This window comes from Trachypithecus francoisi, unplaced genomic scaffold (genome assembly GCF_009764315.1).
Source record: "Trachypithecus francoisi isolate TF-2019V2 unplaced genomic scaffold, Tfra_2.0 Lachesis_group16, whole genome shotgun sequence".
Taxonomy (NCBI): Eukaryota; Metazoa; Chordata; class Mammalia; order Primates; family Cercopithecidae; genus Trachypithecus; species Trachypithecus francoisi.
The window spans coordinates 26,013,260-26,037,759 of record NW_022681461.1 but is presented as its reverse complement, the minus strand read 5'-3'; the positions used below and the strand labels follow the sequence as shown (position 1 = coordinate 26,037,759).

The following is a 24,500-nucleotide window of genomic DNA, read 5'->3' as shown; positions in this document are numbered from 1 at the left end:
CACTTTCTTCTGACAAGTCTAAACTCAGCCTCAAAAATCTTTTAATTTTTCAGGTAAGCAAATGTTCCGCTGGAACTGCATAGAAAACTACTTCCCATCCCAGCTACAGGGAATTAAAGCATTTAGCAGACTATATTAAAACCTATTGTTGAATGGCTTAATGTGCATAATAACTTGATCACAGAGGAAAAAAAATGCTTTTGAAATGACAGGATTCAATTTGTATAATCTCTTAATTCCCTAAACACAAAATATACAGCCTCCTCACAAAAGAAGCAAAGTACATAAAATTGGCTTTCTTTGTTTGCTGCAAAGGAGATGTAAGTTATTCTTTTTCTCCACTAAATTACTACTTGCTCAACTATTTGAAATAACAGTAACAGAAACATACTTGTTGAAGTTGACGAGGTATAGAAACGTAGTCCGTGGTGCTGGCCCATTCCAGTGGATGGTATATCCCTTCTCCAGCATGACCACAGGCTGGTACTGTGGAAAGGCAGCCTTCTGATTAATACCTCGGAGCACCATAGGGTGGGACGGATACTCATCTCGTGTAATGGTCATAGAAAGATTCTGAGTGCTCCATGTCTGTACATAGACCTTGAAAAAATAATCAAGGGAAGAAAATGAAAATTTAAATAGCTAAACAGACATTTTCAGCACAAAGTCAAGTGTCTCGACTTTGAAAAGGGAGATTCTGTGATCTGTGCCAGACTAAGTGAGCAGCGGCCAACTACATCCTAAGCCACTTATAGTGCAGCCGACTTAAACCAGAAATGGTAAAAACAGACCATGTGCTCTGCTAGCCAAGATCTTCATCATCGCTTCCACCACTACAGGCCAGCTTATTCATCAGAATATAAAACTTCTGTGGCTTATACAGCTTGTCAAAGAAATCTCTCAGTCTAAAGAACACACATACAAAAAAAATTAGTAAACTAATGTGAAAACTGATATCCTCTACTCAAATCTAAGAGACTTTCCTCTAAACCAAGAGATGAAACATTTATATATCTTAGAGTTTTGGCTTTCAATTTTCCATGACCTACGTCAGCCCACAAAGTCATTTTTCACCCATTCCAAAAAAAAGAAGTTATAAAGTACTGTACAACAACTGAAAAAACAAATTAAACTGAGACACATTTGAAAGTCCTGAACGTATTCCAGTGGCATTAGAGCTACTTGCCATGCCAAAAAAAGGCATCCCCAAATGTATCCTACAAAGGAAAATCCTTAGAACAAATCTCCTAAAACAAATCAGTATCTGTAACCAAATTCTCCAGAATATTAAAGCAGCTGCAGACTATTGACATTTAATCTACCATACTGCTGTATTTTTCCCTGTTATTTCTATAATCTTATTGATATTGACTCCTCAATTTTATGTCCTTTTTAACTACCTCAATTATTTAATACTCTTCTGACACCACTTAAAGATTTAAAATAGACAGGAAACATTTTTAAGACTATTGATTGTCTTCATTTAAGTATATATTTGGTATATAATATATATTAATTTAAACATATATTTATGTTTAACATATATTTAATTATATATATTTATGTATATGTATATTTATATGTACATTTGTGTGTGTGTGTGTGTGTGTGTGTGTGTGTGTGTATGAGGCTATACATACACTGCATATCTGCCTCCTGCCTTAGTAACCTTAACTCTCCCTATATCACCATCTTTCTCCCTGAGCACATTTATCCCTCAGGTCATCAAAAAGCACATATTCGGCCAGCTGCAGTGGCTCACGCTATAATCCCAGCACTTTGGGAGACTGAGGCAGGCGGATCACTGGCGGTCAGGAGTTTGATACCAGCCTGACCAATATGGTAAAACCCCATCTCTACTAAATATACAAAAATTAGCCAAGCATGGTGGCATACACCCATAATAATCCCAGCTACTTGGGAGGCTGAGGCAGAAGAATTGCTTGAACCTGGGAGCTGGAGATTGCAGTGAGCCAAGATAGTGCTATTGCACTCCAGCCTGAGCGACAAAAGCAAAACTCCGTCTCAAAAAAAAAAAAAAGTACATATCCACTAAAAAATATTTACAAATAGTTAAATAATGATCATTCTATCTCGAGATCCAATTGCTCCCATTTTTGGCATACTACATCATTTCTAAGTAACAACAAATGGCAGCAGATTTGGGCTTCTGGCCCAAATTTCAAATTCACAGGAGTAAATTTCTGGTCTATGGTCCTACCATTCCCAGTGCCCCCTGAGAAGTATTAGATGACTTCTTTCTTTCTTCATCTATAAATAAAAACAGAATTACTACTCTGATTTGTAATATAGATCAGGTTAATATTCTCAAATACATTAGATATTCAAAGGACTGAATGCTTTACTGAGTAAATGTTGAATAAATGAAAAATATGTCACATTGATAGTCACAATGGTAATTTATAAAAGAGCTACCATAACCACATATTTTATAGAAACATTTATGATCACTTAAAAAATATAACGTTTTCATTAGTGCGTACCTGCCACTTTAAGACAGACAGACAGACGTATGCACACATGCACACATGCATGAAAACGCATGGCTGGCAAGAACTTTAGCCAAAACTGTAGCTTCAAAAAGACTAAAAGCTTTTTATTATCTATTATTATTATTATTATTATTATCATTGAGACAGAGTTTCCCTCTTGTCGCCCAGGCTGGAGTGCAATGGTGCGATCTCAGCTCACTGCAACCTCCGCCCCCAGGTTCAAGCGATTCTCCTGCCTTAGCCCCTAAAGTAGCTGGGATTACAGGTGCCCACCACCACACCTGGCTAATTTTTTCTATTTAGTAGAGATGGAGTTTCACCATGTTGGCCAGGCTGGGCTTGAACTCCAGACCTCAGGTGATCCACTCGCCTCAACCTCCCAAAGTGCTGGGATTACAGTCTATTATTTAATCCTGGCTGGGTGCAGTGGCTCATGCCTGTAATCCCAGCACTTTGGGAGGCCGAGGCGGGTGGATCACAAGGTCAGGAGATCAAGACCATCCTGGCTAACACGGTGAAACCTGTCTATATTAAAAATACAAAAAAATGAGCTGGGTACGGTGATGGGTGCCTGTAGTCCCAGCTGCTTGGGAGGCTGAGGCAGGAGAATGGTGTGAACCCGGGAGGTGGTGCTAGAAGTGAGCTGAGATCGCACCACTGCCCTCCAGCCTGGGTGACAGAGCAAGACTCTGTCTCAAAAAAAAAAAAAAAAAAATCCCTAATTGTCTGCATGGGGCAGAGCGCGAGGGGAAGATCTTCTCTTTTCAAAATCCTGGGCAACTGGTACCTCCATTCTGCAATCTCTTCCACCCACCAAAATTTGACTATTAAAATCACCTTTGCAACTTACTGCTCTTCTCCTTAAATAATACTAAGAGCAGAAAAGCACTGAACTATGTGCCAGGCCTTATGCTAAATGCTTTACATATACGCATATACTCTATCTTCACAACAGCCTCCTATGAGAGTAATTACGATTATCCCCATTGTGCACCGACATAGAGTAGTTAATCAACTTGCCTAATGCATACTTTAGAAAATAACAAAGCCAGAATTCAAACCCAGGCAGTCTAGCTCTAGAGTCTGTGCTCTTCACCATATATACATTAGTTCATCCTCTTATACTAGGCATCAAGTTAATACACATTAATGCTTAATGTCTTCAAAGAGGTGTTTCTCAATGTATATCATCTCCCTATTTTCACAGACATTATATCATAATATAATTAGGAAATTTTCCTTGGATTCCTTTCTTATCCACTCACTCCTAATCTCCAGCTCTGTCCCCGGGAATATCTCACTTTTCATGTGACCTACTGATATTTTGCTCAAAAGTCAGAGTCTTTAAGTAGAGATTAATGACCCCGAAAGCAACAGATAAAAATACCTCTCAGAGGGCATAGCTGTAGTGTGGCAGGAAAACCTAAGAGTCAAGAAACATGGGTTCTCGCCCCAACTATGTTCCAACCACTTTAACCCAGGGTAAATCAGCTGTTCTCTCTGGGATTCACTTTTTCACCTCTTAAACAGATCTGGAGTTGGGGAGTTTTAAGAAAAATTCCAGGAGTCCATGACTCCTAATGAATCAAAAGAAAGAAAAGAAACGACAGGACAGGACAGGAAGATAGATCACACTTTGGAAAATGTCAATCACACTGAAAAGCTGAAGAGTATTTCTCACAGAAGCAGTGCTGGCAGGAGCTGGTAGGAACTTGGGCATTATACGTTTGCTAAGCCTACCTGTGCATAGGTCCCGCTGCAGATCACTGCATTCCACTTAGTAACATTTACACAGCTTGGATGGCGGATCAGGTAGTTGTCCATTCTTCCCACATAAGCATCCTTGTATCCTGTCACAGAGCCATCAATGTCGTGGAATATGGAGTTCTTATCACCATCCAGCTCACAGTCTTCAAACCAGGGACCAGGCTTTCCAAAAAAGACATTCAGAGAGACCTGACCACAGTGAAAAAGAAAGACATCACAAAGTGAGGGTTCCTGCCATCTCAGCATCCCCTGCCGTGACCCGACTGCAGATCCATTGTGATTGCTTTAAGGTTAGAGCAGTTCTGAGTTATAGTTCATAGTTCAGCTATGGCACTCAAGTCAACCTGAGTTTTCTACTCAATTAATGACATATTGGGGTTGGGGGGAATGTCCCAAAACCTTATGGTATTTAATGGGCAAATGTTAAATGTCATCTTTATTTATGTAATGGGCAAATGTTAAACGTCATCTTTATTTGTATTCTTCTTTTCCCCACTTAAAACCTATTACCTGTTCCCCAGACAAAACTCAAGGGAGACTATGTAGTCACATACATTTGTTAAAAATTATAAACCGTACATGTAAGATCTGTGCATTCCCCTATATGTAAATTATACTTCAATGAAATAAAAATCTATGACAGGTTATCTTCAGAGCTAGTTAATCATTTTATCTCCAAATGCTTTAGTTACTTGTTCATATGACTCCCCCTCCACCAAAAAAATAAACAGATAAGTACAGGTCAAAACAGAAACACAGTTTAAGTGTTGGCTTAGTATGGCTGAGTTACTGAAAAACTCACTTGAATCTGCTAAAAAGCCCATACTACTATCTTACTCCTCAACACAGACCAAACTCAGCTCAATAATTTTCACATCCAGTGGAGTTTACTTAAAGCCTTTATCAAACACATAATGCACAGCTGCAAAATGGGCTGCAGGTGACATGTTTTACAGCCTTTAGCTGCTTCTTATTAACAGTAAATTATATAATACTAACGCTATTCAAGTCACGCAGATACATCTCTTAAATGCTTTTATGCACTTTTTGCCCTGGGGTGTTTTTAAATCAACAGAACATCTAAATGATAAGCAACTCAGTGGAAAACTGTGACATCTAGACAAGTAGCTGCACGTTCTTGGTTTCACACTTTTTCTCTTTTCCTACGTGGTTAAATCTGATAAAAGTTTACAGCATATTTTCCACCCTTCTAAGTAAAGCAAATTTTGCAAACTGCTCCCTTTATAAGCTTCAGAGCACCCCCACCATAGAAAACTCCAGACTGGATGAACTGCTGGACTTAAACACTACGGATTGTCTTATGCTGTTATAACTTTAGGACAACAAATACAGTGTCTAACAAACCGCTTTTCAATATGCCTATGCCAGTGATCGCGATACATGGAGAACTACAGGGAGGTCCACGTGGGCAGTAAGGAAACAGCAAGTCTCCATACTGGACAGGTGATCCAAGACTCATCCTGCTGATTTATGTGGATGCCATCTACCAGCCTAGTCCTACCCCTCCCCTGGAGTCACATGGCCTAAGAAAGAACCAGCCAACAAGCTGACACTCCAATTTGTACCTGTGCCTCTGATCCACGCCCAAGCTGTTGTAGAAAACCAGATATAGACTTTGATAAACCTATCAAGCTCTATTTTAAATTAGGCAACTATAAAGTTTGTGGGTAGATGTGAATGAGAGAATGATGATTTATTTTCCAGGTGTGGCTGCCTGCGGGAGCAGGGAGCTAAATGTCCTGAGACTTCTCTTTCTTGTGCCACTGCCATCATGGAACTGGCAAGATGATGAAAGCCTGGGGGCATGTAATCAGATCGTCCTGTGTGTTACAGGTACAGGTGATACTGGTGAAATTGGTAAGAAAACGATTCCTGTGGGCTACTGTACTGTAAATGGTAATTTTTACAGTCTATCTGCAATCTTCATAAAAACCTTCCAACAGTTTATATCAGAAGTAACCCAATTTCAGCCAGGTGCAGTGGCTCACACCTATATTCCCAGCACTTTGGGAGGCCAAGTTGAGAGGATCATTTGAGGCCAGGAGTTAAAGACCAGCCCAGGTTAATGATAATGAGGCCCTTTCTCTATTATTAAAAAAAAAAAAAATTTTAAGTAGCCAGATGTGGTGGCATATGCTTGTAGACCCAGTTACTTAGGGAGCTGAGGTGGGGGATGGCCTGAGCCCAGGTGGTTAAGGCTGCAGTGAGCCATGATTGTGCCACCATTCACATCACTGCACGGCAGCCTGGGTGACAGGGTGAGACCCTGCCTCAAAGGAAAAAAACAGAAAAGAAAAAAGAAATAACCTAATTTATATCACACTGTCACAGTATTCTGCTTTATTCCCAACCTCTTATCCTCTAGTTCCCCAGAAGAATAGCCCTCAGACAAGCAAAACAGCCGGAAGTACCCAAATCTCTTAGTGGAAATGGACTACCCAACCAGCATATTTCACTGAATTTTCCAAACTTGTATATCCTCTTGTTCCTATGAAACTCTACAATTTCTGTATCATCACTTGAAGTCATTTTCCCTATCAAGGTATGACTTGAATGTCAAACATACCCCAAGTCACACAGGACTTCTGTTCTCACCTTGAACTCAACGGGAGAGTGTGCATGCAATTAGGAGCTGCCTGTGTGTGTGTTTTTCCTCCCACTTATACAGACTCGGTGCAAATCCTTTGCATTTTTGTCTTTGGGAATGTGCTATCCCTCCTTTTCTCACCATAGTCACTACGTAGGAACTACAGAACATACTTACATGTGGACCAAACTTCACAAGGGAGATATTATTCCTGGGGGTTATCTGCCAGGAATTCTTCATGAGGAAGCCAATTGCACTGCTGTACCTATCTGGAGTTGGCACATATTTTTTGAAAGTGCTCCTGGTGAGGTGAATGGGCCCATCATAAATCTGAAAGCCTCTAATTGGGAATGTCCTGTGGAAATACAAGATTTTGTTTAATGCACATGGGCTGTCCCCTTAGCAGCACTTCATTAACTTGTTTTATGAATACAGCTAAACATCCTGTATGCACTATGCAAAGTTCTAGGATACAATGGGAACCAAAACAAGATCCCTGATCAAATGAAACATACGCTGTAGTGGGAAAGACAAACAGAAAAACAAAGGATCACTGCAGAAAATAAGTGCTATAGAGACCATAAGACACGACATTATGATGGATTGGGTGGGGAGAAAGACGCTATTTTAGACAGAATGGAGGCCTCTCTGAAGAGGTGACTTTGTTTTCCTAGAATCAACTCAGTTAAGATCTTTTATTTGGAACCTCAGGTACTTTGGTCTTTGTTTCCAAATCTCTAGCCATGAGAACAAAAGACAAGCCTTTGCTTAGGTAGGGAACTGACCCTTAAGCCACTAAATGATAGTACAAAGGTAAAATGATACACTTAAAAGTGTGAAAGCATGAGCCCTCAAGGCTTACCATGTCAACAGGTTTAGCTAGACTGAGAATTTTGTTTTATTCATTTTCCCCCTTTCTGTTCAAACACAAACTCCTTAGCCTACTAATCACAAATCAGTAACCATACTTAATGTATAGGAACTGGTAATATTCTGAATTCCTTCATTCTTTAACTGCATGGCAGAGGATCTCTATAGCAACGAATTATTCTACAACTAGGCAATGTTTTACAGCAAAAGCATATATGCTAGCAAGAAAAGCAAATAGCCTAGTTAAAAACCTTCGCATCATGATGTATTTAATATTTCTAAGCGTACATCTCAACATGGTTCTCCCCTGTAGAAAAGGTTGTGATATGGTTTGGCTCCGTGTCCCCACCCAAATCTCATCTTGTAGCTCCCATAATTCCCACATGTTATGGGAGGGACCCAGTGAGAGATGACTGAATCATGGGGGTGGGTCTTCTCCATGCTGTTCTCATGATAGCGAATGGGTCTCATGGGATCTTATGGTTTTAAAAACAGGAGTCTCCCTGTACAAGCTCTCTCTTTTTGCCTGATGCCACTCACGTAAGATGTGACTTGCTCTCGTTGACTTCTGCTATGATTGTGAGGCCTCCCCCGGCGTGTGGATCTGTAAGTCCAATAAACCTCTTTCTTTTGATTTTAAATTGCCCAGTCTCAGGTATGTCTTTATCAGCAGTGTGAAAATGGACTAACACAGGTTGTAAAGATATCATAAGATTAAAGCAGATTCCATTAATTAATGAGAAATTTTGATTTTGGAAAATCCTCCTTACCAAACAGCAAAAAGCATTTTGAAATAAAACTGGAGGTCAATATAAAACACAGAGTGGAATTGATTTGGCCACCATCACATCGCAGCCCATATGCCAACCAATACAGCTTTTTAAAAAATCTACACGTTAGAAGCAGCAGCAAGAGCCTAATTGTGAAGAGCACAGCACTGAAGACAACCTAACTGGGTTTGAATTCCACCTCCTCTACGTTTAGTAAGATACTCATTTGTAAAACAGGATGCTGGCAGTGCCTATCTCACTGAGCTTTGTGAGGATTAAGTAAATATATTTACAACAGAGTCTGACATATCATAAGCATTTAATACACGTTAGCGATTAAAACATCCATGAGGTTCTTTTCCCAGTGGCTTCTAAGGGCTAACAGGAGCTCCACACAGAGTGTAGCACATAGCAGTGCTCAATATTCCACATCGACAAGCACAAGAGGTGAGCAGCCAAGCATAGTGACCTTTCTCCAGCAAACAGTACAGCTCTCCTCCGAGTCCTCGCTCTGCACCACTACTCCCCAAAGCTAGCAGTCTGTTTGCCCCATTCCTCTGCCTTGTTCCAGCCCAACATCCAGCAATAGTACTCCTCTAGGGGAGTTGATTCTTGAAGAATTATGACATGGGCTCAGATGTGAGGCCTAAAAACACCGTTGAATGTTTTTCTACCTGGTTTTCTCACAAGTAACATGAGAAGTCCAAACTGTGCCTCAGAACTGAGATATGAATTATTAGTTAATAGTTTCCTTAAAGCTTTGAAGACGTGCTAAGTACAATTTTAATGACTCTGTGATGATGATGACAACAGAAAACATGTCAAGAGCCTACCCGTTCCCTTCAACATCTAAACCGCCATTAATTAGACAGCCATGGAGGGGTTTTGAGTTAACTTTGGCATCAATCAACTCTCATTTCCTAGGACTCTTTTCAGTAGGTAATTTCCTTTTTCCAGGAGCTATTTCTGAAAACCAACAACACACATTGAGGAAAAACTGACCTAATGTCATAGTTTAGGGTTTGGCAACTTTCTATGGCTCAAGAAGGAAGAAGAAAACAGTTTATATAAGGTCTTATATAAGGAATGAGAAACAAGACAGGTTTCTTTGTTATAAAATTGATAATTAAATCTATGAAATGTTTAATAACTAATGCTCCAAAATTTCAGGAGGATAATACACATAATAATTATAATAGCAGTAGTAGTAGTAATAAATAATAAAATAGGAAAAGAGTCTCACAGTAGGAACCAAGCCATCCAGGATTATTACAGAAACTTCCCTGAGGATTAGGTTTTCCTTTACTGCTTAAATTTGACACTCTACAGCTAAAGCAATGCTTACCTGTTCCTGGGTAACGTCCGAGGCTTCTGGTCTATTCCTCCAGTGCCTACATACTTGTTCTGACCACCCTGAAAGCCGTAATTCCTGCTCTCCCCAACAAAGAGAGATTCAGATACCTCTTGGCTAGAACCTTCATCACTTGGAAAGCTTCCATCACTGTTAATATGAGAACAATCATTAGCTACATTTCTCTAGAAAATTTAAATGTATTCCCAAATGTAGGCATGCTATAACTGAAAAGCTAAAAGTTTTAAAAGAAGTCAATAGCTTTCTCTAATACATATTCACAAGTCTTCAGAAACTGCTTTTTTTTTTTGAGACAGGTTCTCGCTCTGTCGCCCAAGCTGGAGTACAATGGCAAAAACATGGTTCACTGCAGCCTTGACCTGCTGGGCTCAAACAATCCTCTCACCTCAGCCTTCCAAGTAGCTGGGACCACACATGCATGCCACCACGCCTAGCTAATTTTTTAAAATTTTTGTAGAGATAGGGTCTTGCTATGTGGCCCATACTGGTCTTGAACTCTTGGCCTCAAGTGATCCTCCTGCCTTAGCCTCCCAAAATACTGGGATTATAGACATGAGCCCTCACACTCAATCTTGAAATTGCTTTTAAACTATAAAAATACCTGTACCTACTTATAGTTTAATATATATACATACATATACCCCTCTTACTATATATATACACACATATATATACAAATATATATATATATAATTTTTTTTTAAGAGACAGGGTCTCATTCTGTCGGTCAGGCTGGAGCAGCAACCTTGAACTCTTGCGCTCACAGGATACTCCCACCTCAGCCTCCAGAGTAGCTAAGATTACAGGCATACCACTATGTCTGGTTAATTTTTTTTTTTTTTTTTTTTTGAGATGGAGTCTCGCTCTGTCGCCCAGCATGTAGTGCAGTGGCACGATCCCAGCTCACTGCAAGCTCTGCCTCCCGGATTCACGCCTCATTCTCCTGCCTCAGCCTCCCGAGTAACTGGGACTACAGGCACCCGCCACCACGTCCGGCTAATTTTTTTGTATTTTTAGTAGAGACGGGGTTTCCCCATGTTAGCCAGGATGGTCTTGATCTCCTGACCTCTGATCCACCCGCCTCGGCCTCTCAAAGTGCTGGGATTACAGGTGTGAGCCGGCACGCCCAGCCCTCATATGAATTAACACATGATTTACAAACTACATATAAACAAACTTTAATTTAGCAGCAATAATTGATTGCTCTAGTCTCAGGCAACAACACTGAAAATGAGGAGAACAAACTTGTCCTGACTATAAGAATTAAATGACAAGCGTGTTTAGCATGACAACTAGAATGACTATTATCTGTAGAAAAACATATAGAACAAAAAGTTTAGTTCTTAAAGACTGTTGCTAAATTAGAGCAGCTTATAAGAAAGAAAATATTAGTTTTTAAATTTTCTCCCTACTTTTACTCCCTTCCTTTATTCCCCTACTTTTTAAAAACTTTAGTCTAAATCAAAAGTGTTTTCTTCCAAGCAAAAATTATCCTTCTGTGAAATTCCAGCTATATTAACCTAGTACTTTGGTATGAATTCAATTAATCAAGAAAAAATGTATTTTTGGCCCTCTAGTGGTATTAGGAAGAGGGTGCTAATTTTTTTTATGTTAAAAAATGATAAAACATTCCTGTGTATTATCAGAAAAAAAAAAATCAAGGGTTATTTAACTTAAAGCTCTAAAATAAGTATTTTTAAGCAATTACAAACCTGGCAAAGGTCAGTCCTATTCCATTATCTGCAAATCTGTAAAAGAAAAGAAAATGAAGAACATTTTAATTTACCATATTATGTAAAAAGAGGTAATTCTCTCAATATTTAATTATCATGAAATCCAGGAGGTCCCAATATTTACTCTCTACACTACCACACAAAAATTTGATTTCACAATAACTAGGAGCACAGAATCTGTAGTGAGGGCACCCAGTTCAAATCCTGGCTTTGCTAATTATAGTTGTGTGACTTTTGGCAAGCTACTCAACCTCTATCTCTCACTTTTCCCATTTATAAGTTGAAATGAAAATATAACCTTCCTCATAGGATTCTTGAGAGTATTAAACATACTAAATAATTTATAGTGTTGGTGAGGTGCAGTGGCTGAATCCCAACACTTTGGGAAGCTGAGGCAGGAAAATCGCTTGATCTCAGGAAGTCAAGACCAGCATGGGCAACACAGGGACACCCTGTCTCCACAAAAAATTTAAAAATTAGCAGGGTGTTGTGGCACATGCCTGTGGTCCCAGCTACTCAGGAAGCTAAGGTGAGAGGATTGCTGGAGCATAGAAAGTTGAGGCTGCAGGGAGCTATGACTGCACCACTACACTCTAGCCTGGGTGACAGAGCAAGAACCTGTCTCAAAAAATAATAATTTCTAATGTTTGGAACAGTGCCTGGCAAACAGTAAGCAGTGTATCAAAGTATTAGCTATAATTATTATTTTCATAACTATGTTTTAAAAACAATTAGACTGTGGTATATGATTCTGAAGCCATTTCTACAGATTCAATACAATATCAGTTTTTTGGATGAAAAAAGGCAGAATGACGTGAAATGCCAAGAAGCTAATTTCAGTGCCAGAAAAAAAAAATACATACACACATTTTTCTAGACTGTTGAACACTAAATCTTAGCTCAACATGCATGAGACCACTCCTAAAATTATACAAATGGAAAAAAAAGTGAGATACTTACTGCCTCAAGTCACGTTAACGCATAAGTCAACTGAGGTGGAGTTATAAAGCTTTTATTTTGAATGGCAATAGAAGAGCCTCAGAAAAACTAAGGAGTTTTCAAGAGGAAGGGAAAAGATCCAAGTAGTTTTATTTAGCTCTCTGACATAGACCATACTTGTTATATCAAGTTAAATTCCCGGTCTCTGTTCAATTTCATCAAAAACTCTCATGTCACTGGACAAGTTCTGTTTCAATAAAAGCACCAGAGGACGGGCGTGGTGGCTTAAGCCTGTAATCCCAGCACTTTGGGAGGCCAAGACGGGTGGATCACGAGGTCAGGAGATCGAGACCATCCTGGCTAACACGGTGAAACCCCGTCTCTACTAAACATATAAAAAAAATTAGCCGGGCATGGTGACGGGCGCCTGCAGTCCCAGCTACTTGAGAGGCTGAGGCAGGAGAATGGCGTAAACCCGGGAGGCGGAGCTTCCAATGAGCTGAAATCCAGCCACTGCACTCCAGCCTGGGCGACAGAGCGAGACTCTGTCTCAAAAAAAAAAAAAAGCACCAGAATGAGACTACTTCAAACATTTGTAGTCTTTCAACTCTAGCATACTTCCTTAGAGCTTGTCCTGTCTATTAATAATAATAATAATAATAGTAATAATAATAATGTGATTCCAAGAATCATCACTGTATTTTCATGCTACCGGCTTTTAAAAAAATCTGAAAATACATCAGTGTCATCATATAATAACTTGGATGAGAATACCCACGCTGAATTTTGAACAATAATATCTCCTCCTCTGACCCAACCTCCATTATCGTTATTTTTAAAAGCAATGAGCCTGTCGATTAGAGCAGCAACACGTGGTTTTTCAGGGTTTGCATCCTGATGAGGTCGAAATCTAGGGGGTAAAAAAAGAATTTTTAAAAATGTAATACATACAAAAGCCATAGGAATTAGCTGTCAAGAAGCAGAATTTAAATTTGACCAAAACAAATGAAAAATTCTTAAGATACAACTTATTTACATTTTAAAGATTCAAAGAAGAAATTACATTTATTTACACACAAGTTTCCAGAGAACCAACTGCTTTTATATCTTCTTAGTTCGTTTTTGAAAAATCAATTAAAATGGACACTGCAGAATATTATTGCATAAAAGCCATTTCCAAAAACACCCAGATCAAGAAGTCTGGCATGTCTTTACAAATCCTTAAGGTACATGTTACTAATATAAACTTATTTAATAAATTAATAATATATTTCAACATACATATATGTGAACTAGAGTATAATTTGAGTTGTATGCTGGTTAAGTATTTACATATAGACAAAACTGGGTTTAATATCATTAAAATGCCTAAATTTAAAATGGACTGGCCAGGCACGGTGGCTCAAGCCTGTAATCCCAGCACTTTGGGAGGCCAAGACGGGCGGATCACGAGGTCAGGAGATCGAGACCATCCTGGCTAATACCGTGAAACCCCGTCTCTACTAAAAAAAATACAAAAACTAGCTGGGCGTGGTGGCAGGCGCCTGTAGTCCCAGCTACTCGGGAGGCTGAGGCAGGAGAATGGCGTGAACCCAGGAGGCGGAGCTTGCAGTGAGCTGAGATCCGGCCACTGTACTCCAGCCTGGGTGACAGCGAGACTCCATCTCAAAAAAAAAAAAAATAATAAAATAAAATAAAATAGACTGTATTTTTTTATATTTTATGTTTTTTTTTTTTGAGACAGAGTCTCACTCTGTCACCCAGGCTGGAGTGCAGTGGCACAATCTTGGTTCACTGCAACCTCTGCTTCCCAGATTCAAACATTTCTCCTGCCTTAGCCTTCCAAGTAGCTGGGACTACAGGCAGATGCTACCACGTCCAGCTAAGTTTTGTATTTTTAGTAGAGATGGGGTTTCCCCATGTTGGCCAGGCTGGTCTTGAACTCCTGACCTCAGGTGATCCACCCATTTCAGCTTCCCAAAGTGCTGAGATTACAGGTGTGAGCCACTGTGCCCGACCAGACTGCATTTAATTAACATATTTATTATAAAGACTGAACTTCATCTTTTCTTTTTCTTCTCTCTAAAACAGTTACAAGGACCTCCAGACTGCATTTAATTAACATATTTATTATAAAGACTGAACTTCACCTTTTCTTTTTCTTCTCTCTAAAACAGTTACAAGGACCTTAGTGAAAAGGTCAAAACACTTGGTGTCAAAAACTGTCCACTATAACAACTCAAATATTCAAATAGCTCCATCATGCTCAAATACTCAAATGGCCTCATAAGGCCACCTATTTAAAAAAAAAAATCATTTTTATCTTAATCTTACAAAACAAATGGAAGAAAAAAAAATCACAGCTTTTCAAAAACCAGTTCAGCAGGTAGAGATTTTCAACCAGTGAGGAAATATCATTTGCCTAATGCTAACACCACAGCTGTTGGCACACAGTAGGTGCTCACTAAATGGGTATGATGCCAGAAGCAGTTATGGAGAGAGAATAGCAAGTGCAAATGTCCTTAGGCATGAGAGAGCTTAGCATGCTCAGGAATAGCAAGGAAGTCTGCTGGAGAGAAAGAAGCAAGGGACACAGAATAAAGAGGAGGGCAAGGGTTAGGTAAAGATCTGGGTCTCCATTGGAAATGCAATGGGAAGTAAATGGAAGCATGGAATCAAGGAAGGGATGTGACCAAATTTCTTTTTTGTTCTTTTAACAGATCACTGACTATTATTTGAAGAATGGATTATAAAGAATGGACTCTAAGGAGACCAGTCAGAAGGATCCTCATGTGTTTCAGATAGATGCACTTGTGGTATAAACTGGGGCAGTAGCAGCAAAGATAAACAGTATCATATCCATCTTTAGATTATATGGCCCAAGTCCCCTTACCCTAACTAGCTCTGACTTAAGAGGTAACAAGTTTGACTCTAAGCCAACATCTATTCTCTGGCATTGTAGTTTCTGCCAAACAGCTTTGTAGTCATTACATAATACTAAGCAGATGGAAGAGTTCTGGAAAGGAGACACATTGTTCTAAAAGAAAGCAAAAAAAAAAAAAAAAAAAAAAAAGTACTATAAGGCAGCATCTGATCCTCTGCTGTAACCATCTCAACTTTTCTGAACTTCCTATCAATACAGATCAATCACGACACCCCCACAGCGCCCAGGCGCTTATACAGGGAGGGAAAAAAAATAATCAGTAAATGACCATTTGCTTTGATACCCTTTATTTCCATCTTCTTTCCCACCTGGCATATAGAAAATAGTTAATTTTCCTGATTTCTTAAAATCATCGTTGAGTTTTCAGCGCACTGTTCAACCGTCTCTTACTTGTCCTCTGCTTTAAATGTACTAGTTGGTTCTAATGCTCTTTCACTCTTTTAGATGAAATTTCCTTAATTTCAAACCAAGAGCTTTCTTGAGTTAAAATATTCCATCTCTGGATTCCTATATTTTCACATCTTGAAGACACAAGAAAAGGCTTATATGATTAACAGGTGGTTTTTGTTTGTTTGTTTGTTTGTTTGTTTTGAGACAGAGTCTCATCTTATTGCCCAGGCTGGAGCACAGTGGCACAGTCTCAGCTCACTGCAACCTCCACCTCCTGGGTTCAAGTGATTCTCCTGCCTCAGCCTCCTGAGAAGCTCGGATTACAGGAATCTGCCATCATGTCCAGCTAATTTTTTGTACTTTTAGTAGAGACGGAGTTTCACTGTGTTGGCCAGGCTGGTCTTGAACTCCTGACTTCAGGTAATCCACCCACCTTGGCCTCCCAAAGTGCTGGGATTACAAGCATAAGCCACCACGCCTGGCCCTGATTAACTGCTGAGTCAACTTCCTCTTTGAGGAACAGATTAAATATCTTCTGGATCCTCTAAGCCTGGTGTTTAATACATGAGCTGGTTTATTACTAACTTATGCTAGTTTTTATCATTTTTGCCATGTCTAAATTGCATTTATATATATATGAGCATATTCAAAACACTAGTTCAGTATATGCACAAGCTCTTGTTACTTTTCTGCTATAATCAGTTCTTTTCAATAACAATTTCCAAATGGAGTCCAATTCCTTACCAATATGTATGTAATTATAAACTAGTAAGAGAAATAAATAATGGAGAGACGAAAGATAACAATTTTCATAATATCACATACACACACCTAGTAAGGAACTACTTAAGCCATTATGAGTAAATTGTTTTATTGTCAAGTCTAATTAAAATATCAATGAACTCAAATATATTTACTCCTCTATTCATATATAAATACATGTACATATATACATATACACATTACTATACTTATACATAAATATATATACATAGATAAGTAATTTTTTAAGGCAGGGAAGAGAACCAATTGTGTTTATGGATTTTTCTGGCAATGCTAAGCAAAGAAGACATTACTTTCTACCAATTATAATAAATTACATTAGTTCTACCAATTATAATAAACTCTTTAAAACTGAAAAAGCAGCAGTAACCTTCTAGATAGAATTCTTTATTTGCCAGCTACTATTCTCCTCTTAGTTCATAATTTGTTGTCATCTATATACTCTTTTTTCTTTTTTCTTCTTAAGTTTATCTCCTCTATTTTTTCACTTCATTTGTTGATCAGCTTTTAGGTATCCAGTACTTTGTGCTTATTTTTTAAAATGCCCACAGTTTCTGGGTTTCTCGAATACCATCTGATCATTGCATCAAAATATTTCAGGATCAACTTGGTGTTTGAGGAATCCTGACGAGTAATATACCCACTAGACTTTCCCCAGTTTTCTTCTGATCTCATGTCTTATTAAAGTGTCGCAAGAATCTGCCTCACCATGAAGTCAGGCTCACCAACCTATGGTGTGCTTCCTACTTGATTCTCTGAAGAACAATCAGGCCTGGTATTCTTTTCCTAAGTGTCTGTCAACAAAGCCTATTAAATCTAGCGCCCTATTAACTCCATAAACTGGTCAATCAACTTGAAGTATGGAAAATAATAATATGTACAGTTTCTACTGAATATGACTTTAAGTCGCCATCTTTTCCAGAAAATTTTATTTTCATCTGGGATATTTTCTTTATTTTGGCTCACATATAGCATGTAAGAGAACTCTACTGAAATGCGGATCCATATCTAATGCATTTTGTGATTACAAAAGAAAGTAAACTAGAGCCTGGCTATGATGTAATCTGAGGCTACAAAGGACTGAACCAGAACCAGGTTGCTTATCAAATTCAGGATCATTCCTTTTGAAATATTAAATGCAGTGTTCATTTTGACCACGAAGAACAAATTCTATATGGTTTGGTTTTTCAAGGATTAGACTAAACATCTTAGTTTAACTTATTTTTCAATGAATCATACTCCACACCAAATTTGGAAACTTTCTCAACATATCTCCTCTTTTTCCTTTCTCTTTCTGCAACTCTCTCTAGCATCTATTTATAGCCATGAAAAAGGAGAAAAACATCAATCTCTTTGGTATTTCAATAAGATAAAAGCCCAGTCACATGACCTGGAACAACAGAATAAGTGGTTTTCAAAAAACCCTTCTTTGAACTTTTAAAACTTCATTTTAAATGTGTTACCAGAGTAAGAGCACAATAAGCTCCAGTTGGAAAGTTTTGCTTTGACAAGGTATAGCTTGGGTGTGACTTAATAGAGCCAGCTTTACCTTGCACTGTTGTCCAAACAGAGGTATTCCCTTGGGTCAGCAGCACTAGAGTTGGTTGTTTTGACACCTTTGTCAATAAATAAGCCAGCCTGAAAAATATAAATAATGGACTGGAATGAATATGAATCCCAACTTACAACAACATATACAATGATTCATGAAAATAGATTTTAGCTTATCACTTCTACCAAAAAAGTGGGGCAGGGAATCAACAGCAAAGGTACTATAAAAAACGGCTACTTTCCTGGATATTTTCTATTCATTTAACTCATTTCACTCATTTAGTCACTCAACAAATACTTACTGGTAGGCACCCAGTGTTATACATTAGTTAACAAGAAAAATGTGATCCTTGTTGTTGCTAACACAAAAACTAGCAGAAAGACATGCAATTAAATAAATAATTACAATCCAAGATGATAAGCATATGATAAAGGAAGCAGATGAGGCTTGCGCAGAAGAGAAGGGCATCTGGAGGAGGCCTTTTTTGTGGGTGGAGGTGAGAGGATTCAGGGAATGTCTCCTAAAAGAAATGACCTCTTAAAGCTGAAACCTGAAGGAGGGAGAGAAATTAATCAAGCAAAAGAATGGATTGGCGGCGCAGGGGAGGAGGTGGGAGGAAGGAGCTGAAAAGCCAAAGAAAATAATTCAAGGGAATAGTTTGTACAAAAGTCTGGAGATGACAAGAGAGCATGGAATAGCCAGGAAAAAAAAAAAAACAACTTTGATGGACAAATAAGAATGTATGAAGGAAGGAAATATAATGGAGAAGACTAAAGAGGAGCAAACATCAGATCACATGGAATTGATGTGCTACAGAAGTCAGGACAATAGGAATTTAATAAATGCATCGTAACCAACTGCGAGTTAAGGAAAAGACACTGTAGCTGTAAAATGGATAATGGATTGAAAGAGGATTAAAAAAAAAAAAAAAAGAGGAGGCATATAAGGTAGAAGATGATTCCAGTAATCCAGAAGAGAAATAAAGATGATCTAGACTTGTGGCCATACTAGCAGTGGAAAACAGATAAAGCGAGCAAGAATTATTTACTAGGTAGAATTGATAACATTTTGTAATTGATAAAATTCTGTGGGTGAGGGAATGAAAGCAATAAAAGCTTATATATTTTTAGTTCAGGCCACAGTTGAGTAGTAGTTTCATTCACTGAAACAGACATATGGGAATAGGTCTGGGCCTAAAAATAAGAATTTTAGTTTACAACATGTTTTATTTATGTCCATAAGACATTCAAAGGGTACTCAGTAGCCAGTAGGATAAGCCTGACCAAGCTGGACTAGTACAGATCCAGGTGGCATCAGCAGTTGAAGCCATAAGGACCAGTGTGTGTGTGTGCGCATACATGTGGGTGTGTGCATATATGTGTTTATGAGTTATTCCAAAATGACATGTTTCTTTTTGAGTACTCCAAGAATTCAATCTCCTTTGTCTATAAAGTATTATCCTGGACAATCATTTCCAAATTTAACAAATTAACACCTAATCATCCACTCATGTCATTTAAATGTAATATTCTTATTAATTGAGTAAATTACTGCACGTTAAAAATCAATTAGAATGGGGCCAGGCGTAGTGGCTCACGCCTCTAATCCCAACCCTTTGGGAGGCTGAGGCAGTCAATTCACAAGGTCAGTAGTTCAATACCAGCCTAGTCAAAATGGTGAAACCCCATCTCTACTAAAAATACAAAAATTAGCCGGCCATGGTGGCAGACGCTTTATTGCCTTTTATTGCCTGTAATCCTGTAATCCCAGCTACTCAGGAGGCTGAGGCAGAGAATTGCTTGAACCCAGGAGGCAGAGGTTGCAGTGAGCTGAGCTCGCACCACTGCACTCTCGCCTGGGCGACAGAGCAAGACTCGGTCTCAAAAAAAAAAAAAATCAATTAGAATGAGGTGCTTTTTATACCATTTACAATTAAGAAAATTTGAGGGTTTCTACTATGAAATGCTTCTTTCAATAAGCATTAACTTAACCAACTATTCAGCTCACGAAAGTCAGTTTTGTATAGTTTTTTCCTCAAGTCTTCATCAAGTGATTCCAAGCTCTTCAAAGTGTAACACACTTGGGTTTTTAAAGGATCCTCTGAGTATCATAAATGCAAAGTATTCCTTGAACTGTGGTGTGGGTCACATCAGGGTAAAGGATCTGGGCATTATACGTGTAACAAAAACATTAAAGTTCCTTGTGAGCACAAAATAAACCATATGTATTTATCACCAGGGGGTGAAGGGTTAGAGCCAAATTTCATGAAAAAATTGAAACTCCTAATGGCCTTTAGGTTACTTGATCTGTATCATTTTATTGTACTGTAATTTACTCAATTAATAATTAGGTCAACTATTCTTAAGCAATATTTCACTATTTATATAATTAGTATAATGCCTAATAGGACACTCTACCAGCCACTGTGAATCAAAAGAAGAGATGAATTATGTTTATCAACACCCAGAAGCATATTATTTAATGTGTACTTCCCTAGAAACAGGTAATGACATTAAAGATTGGAAAGAAGTTGAGAGGGAGGAAGAGATGAAGCAAGGGAAGAAACAAGAGGGAGGATGAGGACACATGAATCAAATCCATTATGTAATTATTCAGGTTACACGTGCATGTATGTGTTGCACATACCTGTATGCACAACAGGTATGTATAAATGGAATGCTCTATATATATCCTGAACGGGGAGGGGTTAGGTGTCCGTTTTTAATCACAAATTACTTTTTCTGATGACAAGTTCTACCAAAAACTGACATTTCTCAGCTATAATCTACTACGGTTTGAATACATCCCCAAAAAGCATGTGTTAGAAAGTGCGAAAGTATTGGGAGTAGAGCCTAAGATGTTTAGGTCATAAGGGATTCACCCTCTCGAATGGATTAATGCTGATTATAAAAAAGGTTGAGGCAGCAAATTTGTTCTATTGCTCTCTCTACTTCTCCTTGCCCTTCTACCATGGATGACACAGCAAGAAGACCCTTACCAGATGCTGTCCCCTTGATCTTGGACTTCCCAGCCTTCAGAACTGTGAGCCAAATAAATTTCTGTTCATTATAAGTTAACTACTCTGTGATATTCTACTACAGCAGCACAAAGTGGACTAAAATATAATCACAATAGTTCATCTTTTACACTGTCCAGCACATGTACTAATTGTTAAAACTTAGAAGCCTACCTTAAAATTGGAATGGACCCTGTTGTTATAAAATATACCCAATGGAGTGAGTTCTGGTTTTGCCAAGAGCTGCAATCCAGTGGATTCCCCAGTAGGTTCCTTGTGGAATAAATACCATATCCCAGCATCCTACAAATGAAAGGACAAGCTCATTAAAAGCCTGATTTATACAGATATCTATGAAACACTCTCATAAACTAACTGCTTCATCAGCAAGTTTAATCTTTTTCACCAAATTTTTCATTATTGCAAGTTCAGAATTGACAATAAAAAGTTGTACACACATCTCAAAGTGGTTATATCACGTATTTTTTTTAAAAAAACAAATTTAATTTTGCTTGCAGGATTGGACAAAAGAGAAATAATTGGTTGGTATAAAAATTCACTTTCAAAACTTTTCCATCATTATCTACATTAAAAGTTATGCAGAATTAAAACCAAATCAGCTTTCCATGTGACCAGGACAGCACAGCCGTTAAGCAATACGGTTTTTATCTGTTTACCTCTAAACCTGTTCAATTGATGAGTCATGCCTATTAAACAACTGTCCACCAGCACACAGAGATCACTGACTTCTTTCAAACAAGTCTAATGCCCTTCCTGTCCTGAGGCAAATTTTTGCCAAAGAAAAAAAAAACACCACACGTATGAATCAGGATGCTGTCTCAGGCTGGGCCCTGTCTGTTCAATTTCACTATTACTGACCTTAATAGGAACAGAACAGTTTCAAACTTGTTGACACTCAAAATGAGATATAAAAATGGAAAAAATGTTAATTCGCATGACAGTTCTTTATTTTACAACTCAATTAAAAATCAGCCCAACGTGAAGGACAAGTTCACTTGATGGAACTTTGATTAAATAATTTGTTAAAACTTAATCATACAGTGTAAATGGACAGCATTAATTCAAATTCAGCACACATTTATTTAGTGCCAACTATGTGCCAGGTATATAGTAAGACTATTCTCAAATAATTCATAGTCTAATAAGAAATATAGAGATAATTAAAATATAATACACCTAATTAGTACTTACTAGCTGTAACAAATAGAGTCCATTGGGAGGAGAGATGAGAGAGGAATTATGGAAAACATATATATATACCTACACACCAAAATGAATGCCATGATAAAAGTTTTCCATGATAAAAGTTTACACATAGGTCTTAATGAAACAAACTACTCTGAAAAATGTTTGCTACCTCAACTCTTCTGGTCACAAAACAGACAAGTCAACGGGATAAGACCTGGAGGGTCAGAAGAAAACCCCATACCATAACCTGTAAGCTGAGGGCAGAGTGGACCATCCTAGGATGCAATGGAGATGGAGATGGGAGTGGGACGGGGATAAGGGGGTAGCAGCTGTTTCCTGTTAAAACACAGTGGTGTCAACACAGGTAAAAGGAGCTTTGTAAAAGGCAGTGGAAAGGTACAATGAAAAAATGGTTTGATTTACTTTGGGAGGAAAAACCCTGCCCAAATTAGCTTTTACTGGAACAGTTTTTCTAGAGAGAAAATAAACAGCTCACAGAATAAAAAGGAAGAACATACATGCAATGCTTTCTTCTTTTCTCACATTAGCCACAGTAAGGGTATCTGGCAGCCTCACCTTCTATTTTTCATGAACTCTCGGCAATTTGCTTTAATCTTCAAGCCCTGACTTCTGAAAAGAGCTAAAGGAAATCTTTGTTCTGGCTGTAGATGCGTAATGTCACATAGATCAGAAGATGGCTGTACATCAACTTCTTGGTCATCTTTACTCAAAAACTCACTTTCCAGTTAGAAACTCTAGCACAAACCTCATACTGGCTCAACAAATATTTGATGAAAAATGAATGAATGAAAACCTAAAATGATCAAATATCTGGGTTTCTGCCCTGTCAAATAAGAATATTCAATTGACAGGGACTTGCAGATTATGTTTTACGTTTTTAAAGAAAATAACAGATATGAGTTCAAACCATCATCCACTGATGCCTTCTTTGTTATCTCAAATAAATACTCCCTTCAGCTAATCTTTTGCTTCATCTTGGCAAACAATGCTAGATATTTATTTCCTTTTAAAAACTTAAGTAGCCACGATGTATAAATATGAATATTTAGGTATCACTGCAAATTTCATATTTTTTTATTGCAGTTTTCAATACAGTTACAATCTCGATAGCATACTATCTTAAAAGATTCATTTAGCGACTGGGCGCAGTGGCTCACGCCTGTAATCACAGCACTTTGGGAGGCCGAGGCGGGCGGATCACCTAAGGTCAGGAGTTCGAGACCAGCCTAACCAACATGGTGAAAACCTGTCTCGACTAAAAATACAAAAATTAGCCAGGCGTGGTGGCAGGCGCCTGTAATCCCAGCTACTTGGGAGGCTGAGGCAGGAGAATCGCTTGAACCCAGGAGGCGGAGGTTGCAGTGAGCCGAGATCTCACCACTGCACTCCAGCCTGGGGGATAGAGCGAGACTTCGTCTCAAAAAAAAAGAAAGAAAAGATTCATTTAGCCTGAGTATGGCGGCTCATGACTATAATCCTAATGCTTTGGGAGGCTAAGGCAGGTGGATGGTTTGAGCCCAGGAGTCCGAGACCAGTCTGGGCAACACAGTGAAACCTCCTCTCACTCTCTTATTCTTACTCTCTCTCTGTCTCTCTCTCTCTCCCCGCGATATATACATGGTTCATATATATGAGATACATATATATATATAAAAATAAAAAATCAGCAGGTATGATGGCATGTGCCTGTAGAATCAGCTACTCAGAGGCTGAGGTAGGAAGATGGCTTGAGCCCAGGAGGCAGAGGGTGCAGTAAGCCAAAGTCACACCACTACACTTCAACCTGAGAGACAGACCCTGTCTCGGGGGAAAAAAAGATTCATTTAGGTTTTAAATCAGCAGTTTTAATAACACTAAAACTCTCAATAATAAATACAAACTTTTCCAAACTTATTTGGGACATTTCTACTACCCAAAAATATCATTTAGTCTCTTAAAATTTATTCTCACGTGTGTCTTAATTCATCATAATGAGTTTTGCTGCTTTCCCAAGGAAATGAAATTCCCATGTGT

General features: G+C 38.5%; 1 protein-coding gene across 2 annotated transcripts in view; it reads right to left on the bottom strand.

Moving 5' to 3' along the window:
* CEMIP2 (cell migration inducing hyaluronidase 2) overlaps window positions 1-24,500 on the bottom strand; it is an 86,465-nt gene that overhangs the window by 20,589 nt on the left and 41,376 nt on the right. For both annotated transcript variants that reach the window (XM_033237110.1, XM_033237109.1), the window contains exons 11-18: window positions 21,432-21,560; window positions 18,239-18,327; window positions 13,351-13,482; window positions 11,613-11,648; window positions 9,874-10,029; window positions 7,066-7,243; window positions 4,254-4,469; window positions 392-600 (exon numbers count right to left, since the gene is read on the bottom strand). In XM_033237110.1, coding sequence (XP_033093001.1) covers window positions 392-600; window positions 4,254-4,469; window positions 7,066-7,243; window positions 9,874-10,029; window positions 11,613-11,648; window positions 13,351-13,482; window positions 18,239-18,327; window positions 21,432-21,560 — 1,145 coding nt within the window. The remainder of the gene's footprint in view (window positions 1-391; window positions 601-4,253; window positions 4,470-7,065; window positions 7,244-9,873; window positions 10,030-11,612; window positions 11,649-13,350; window positions 13,483-18,238; window positions 18,328-21,431; window positions 21,561-24,500) is intronic.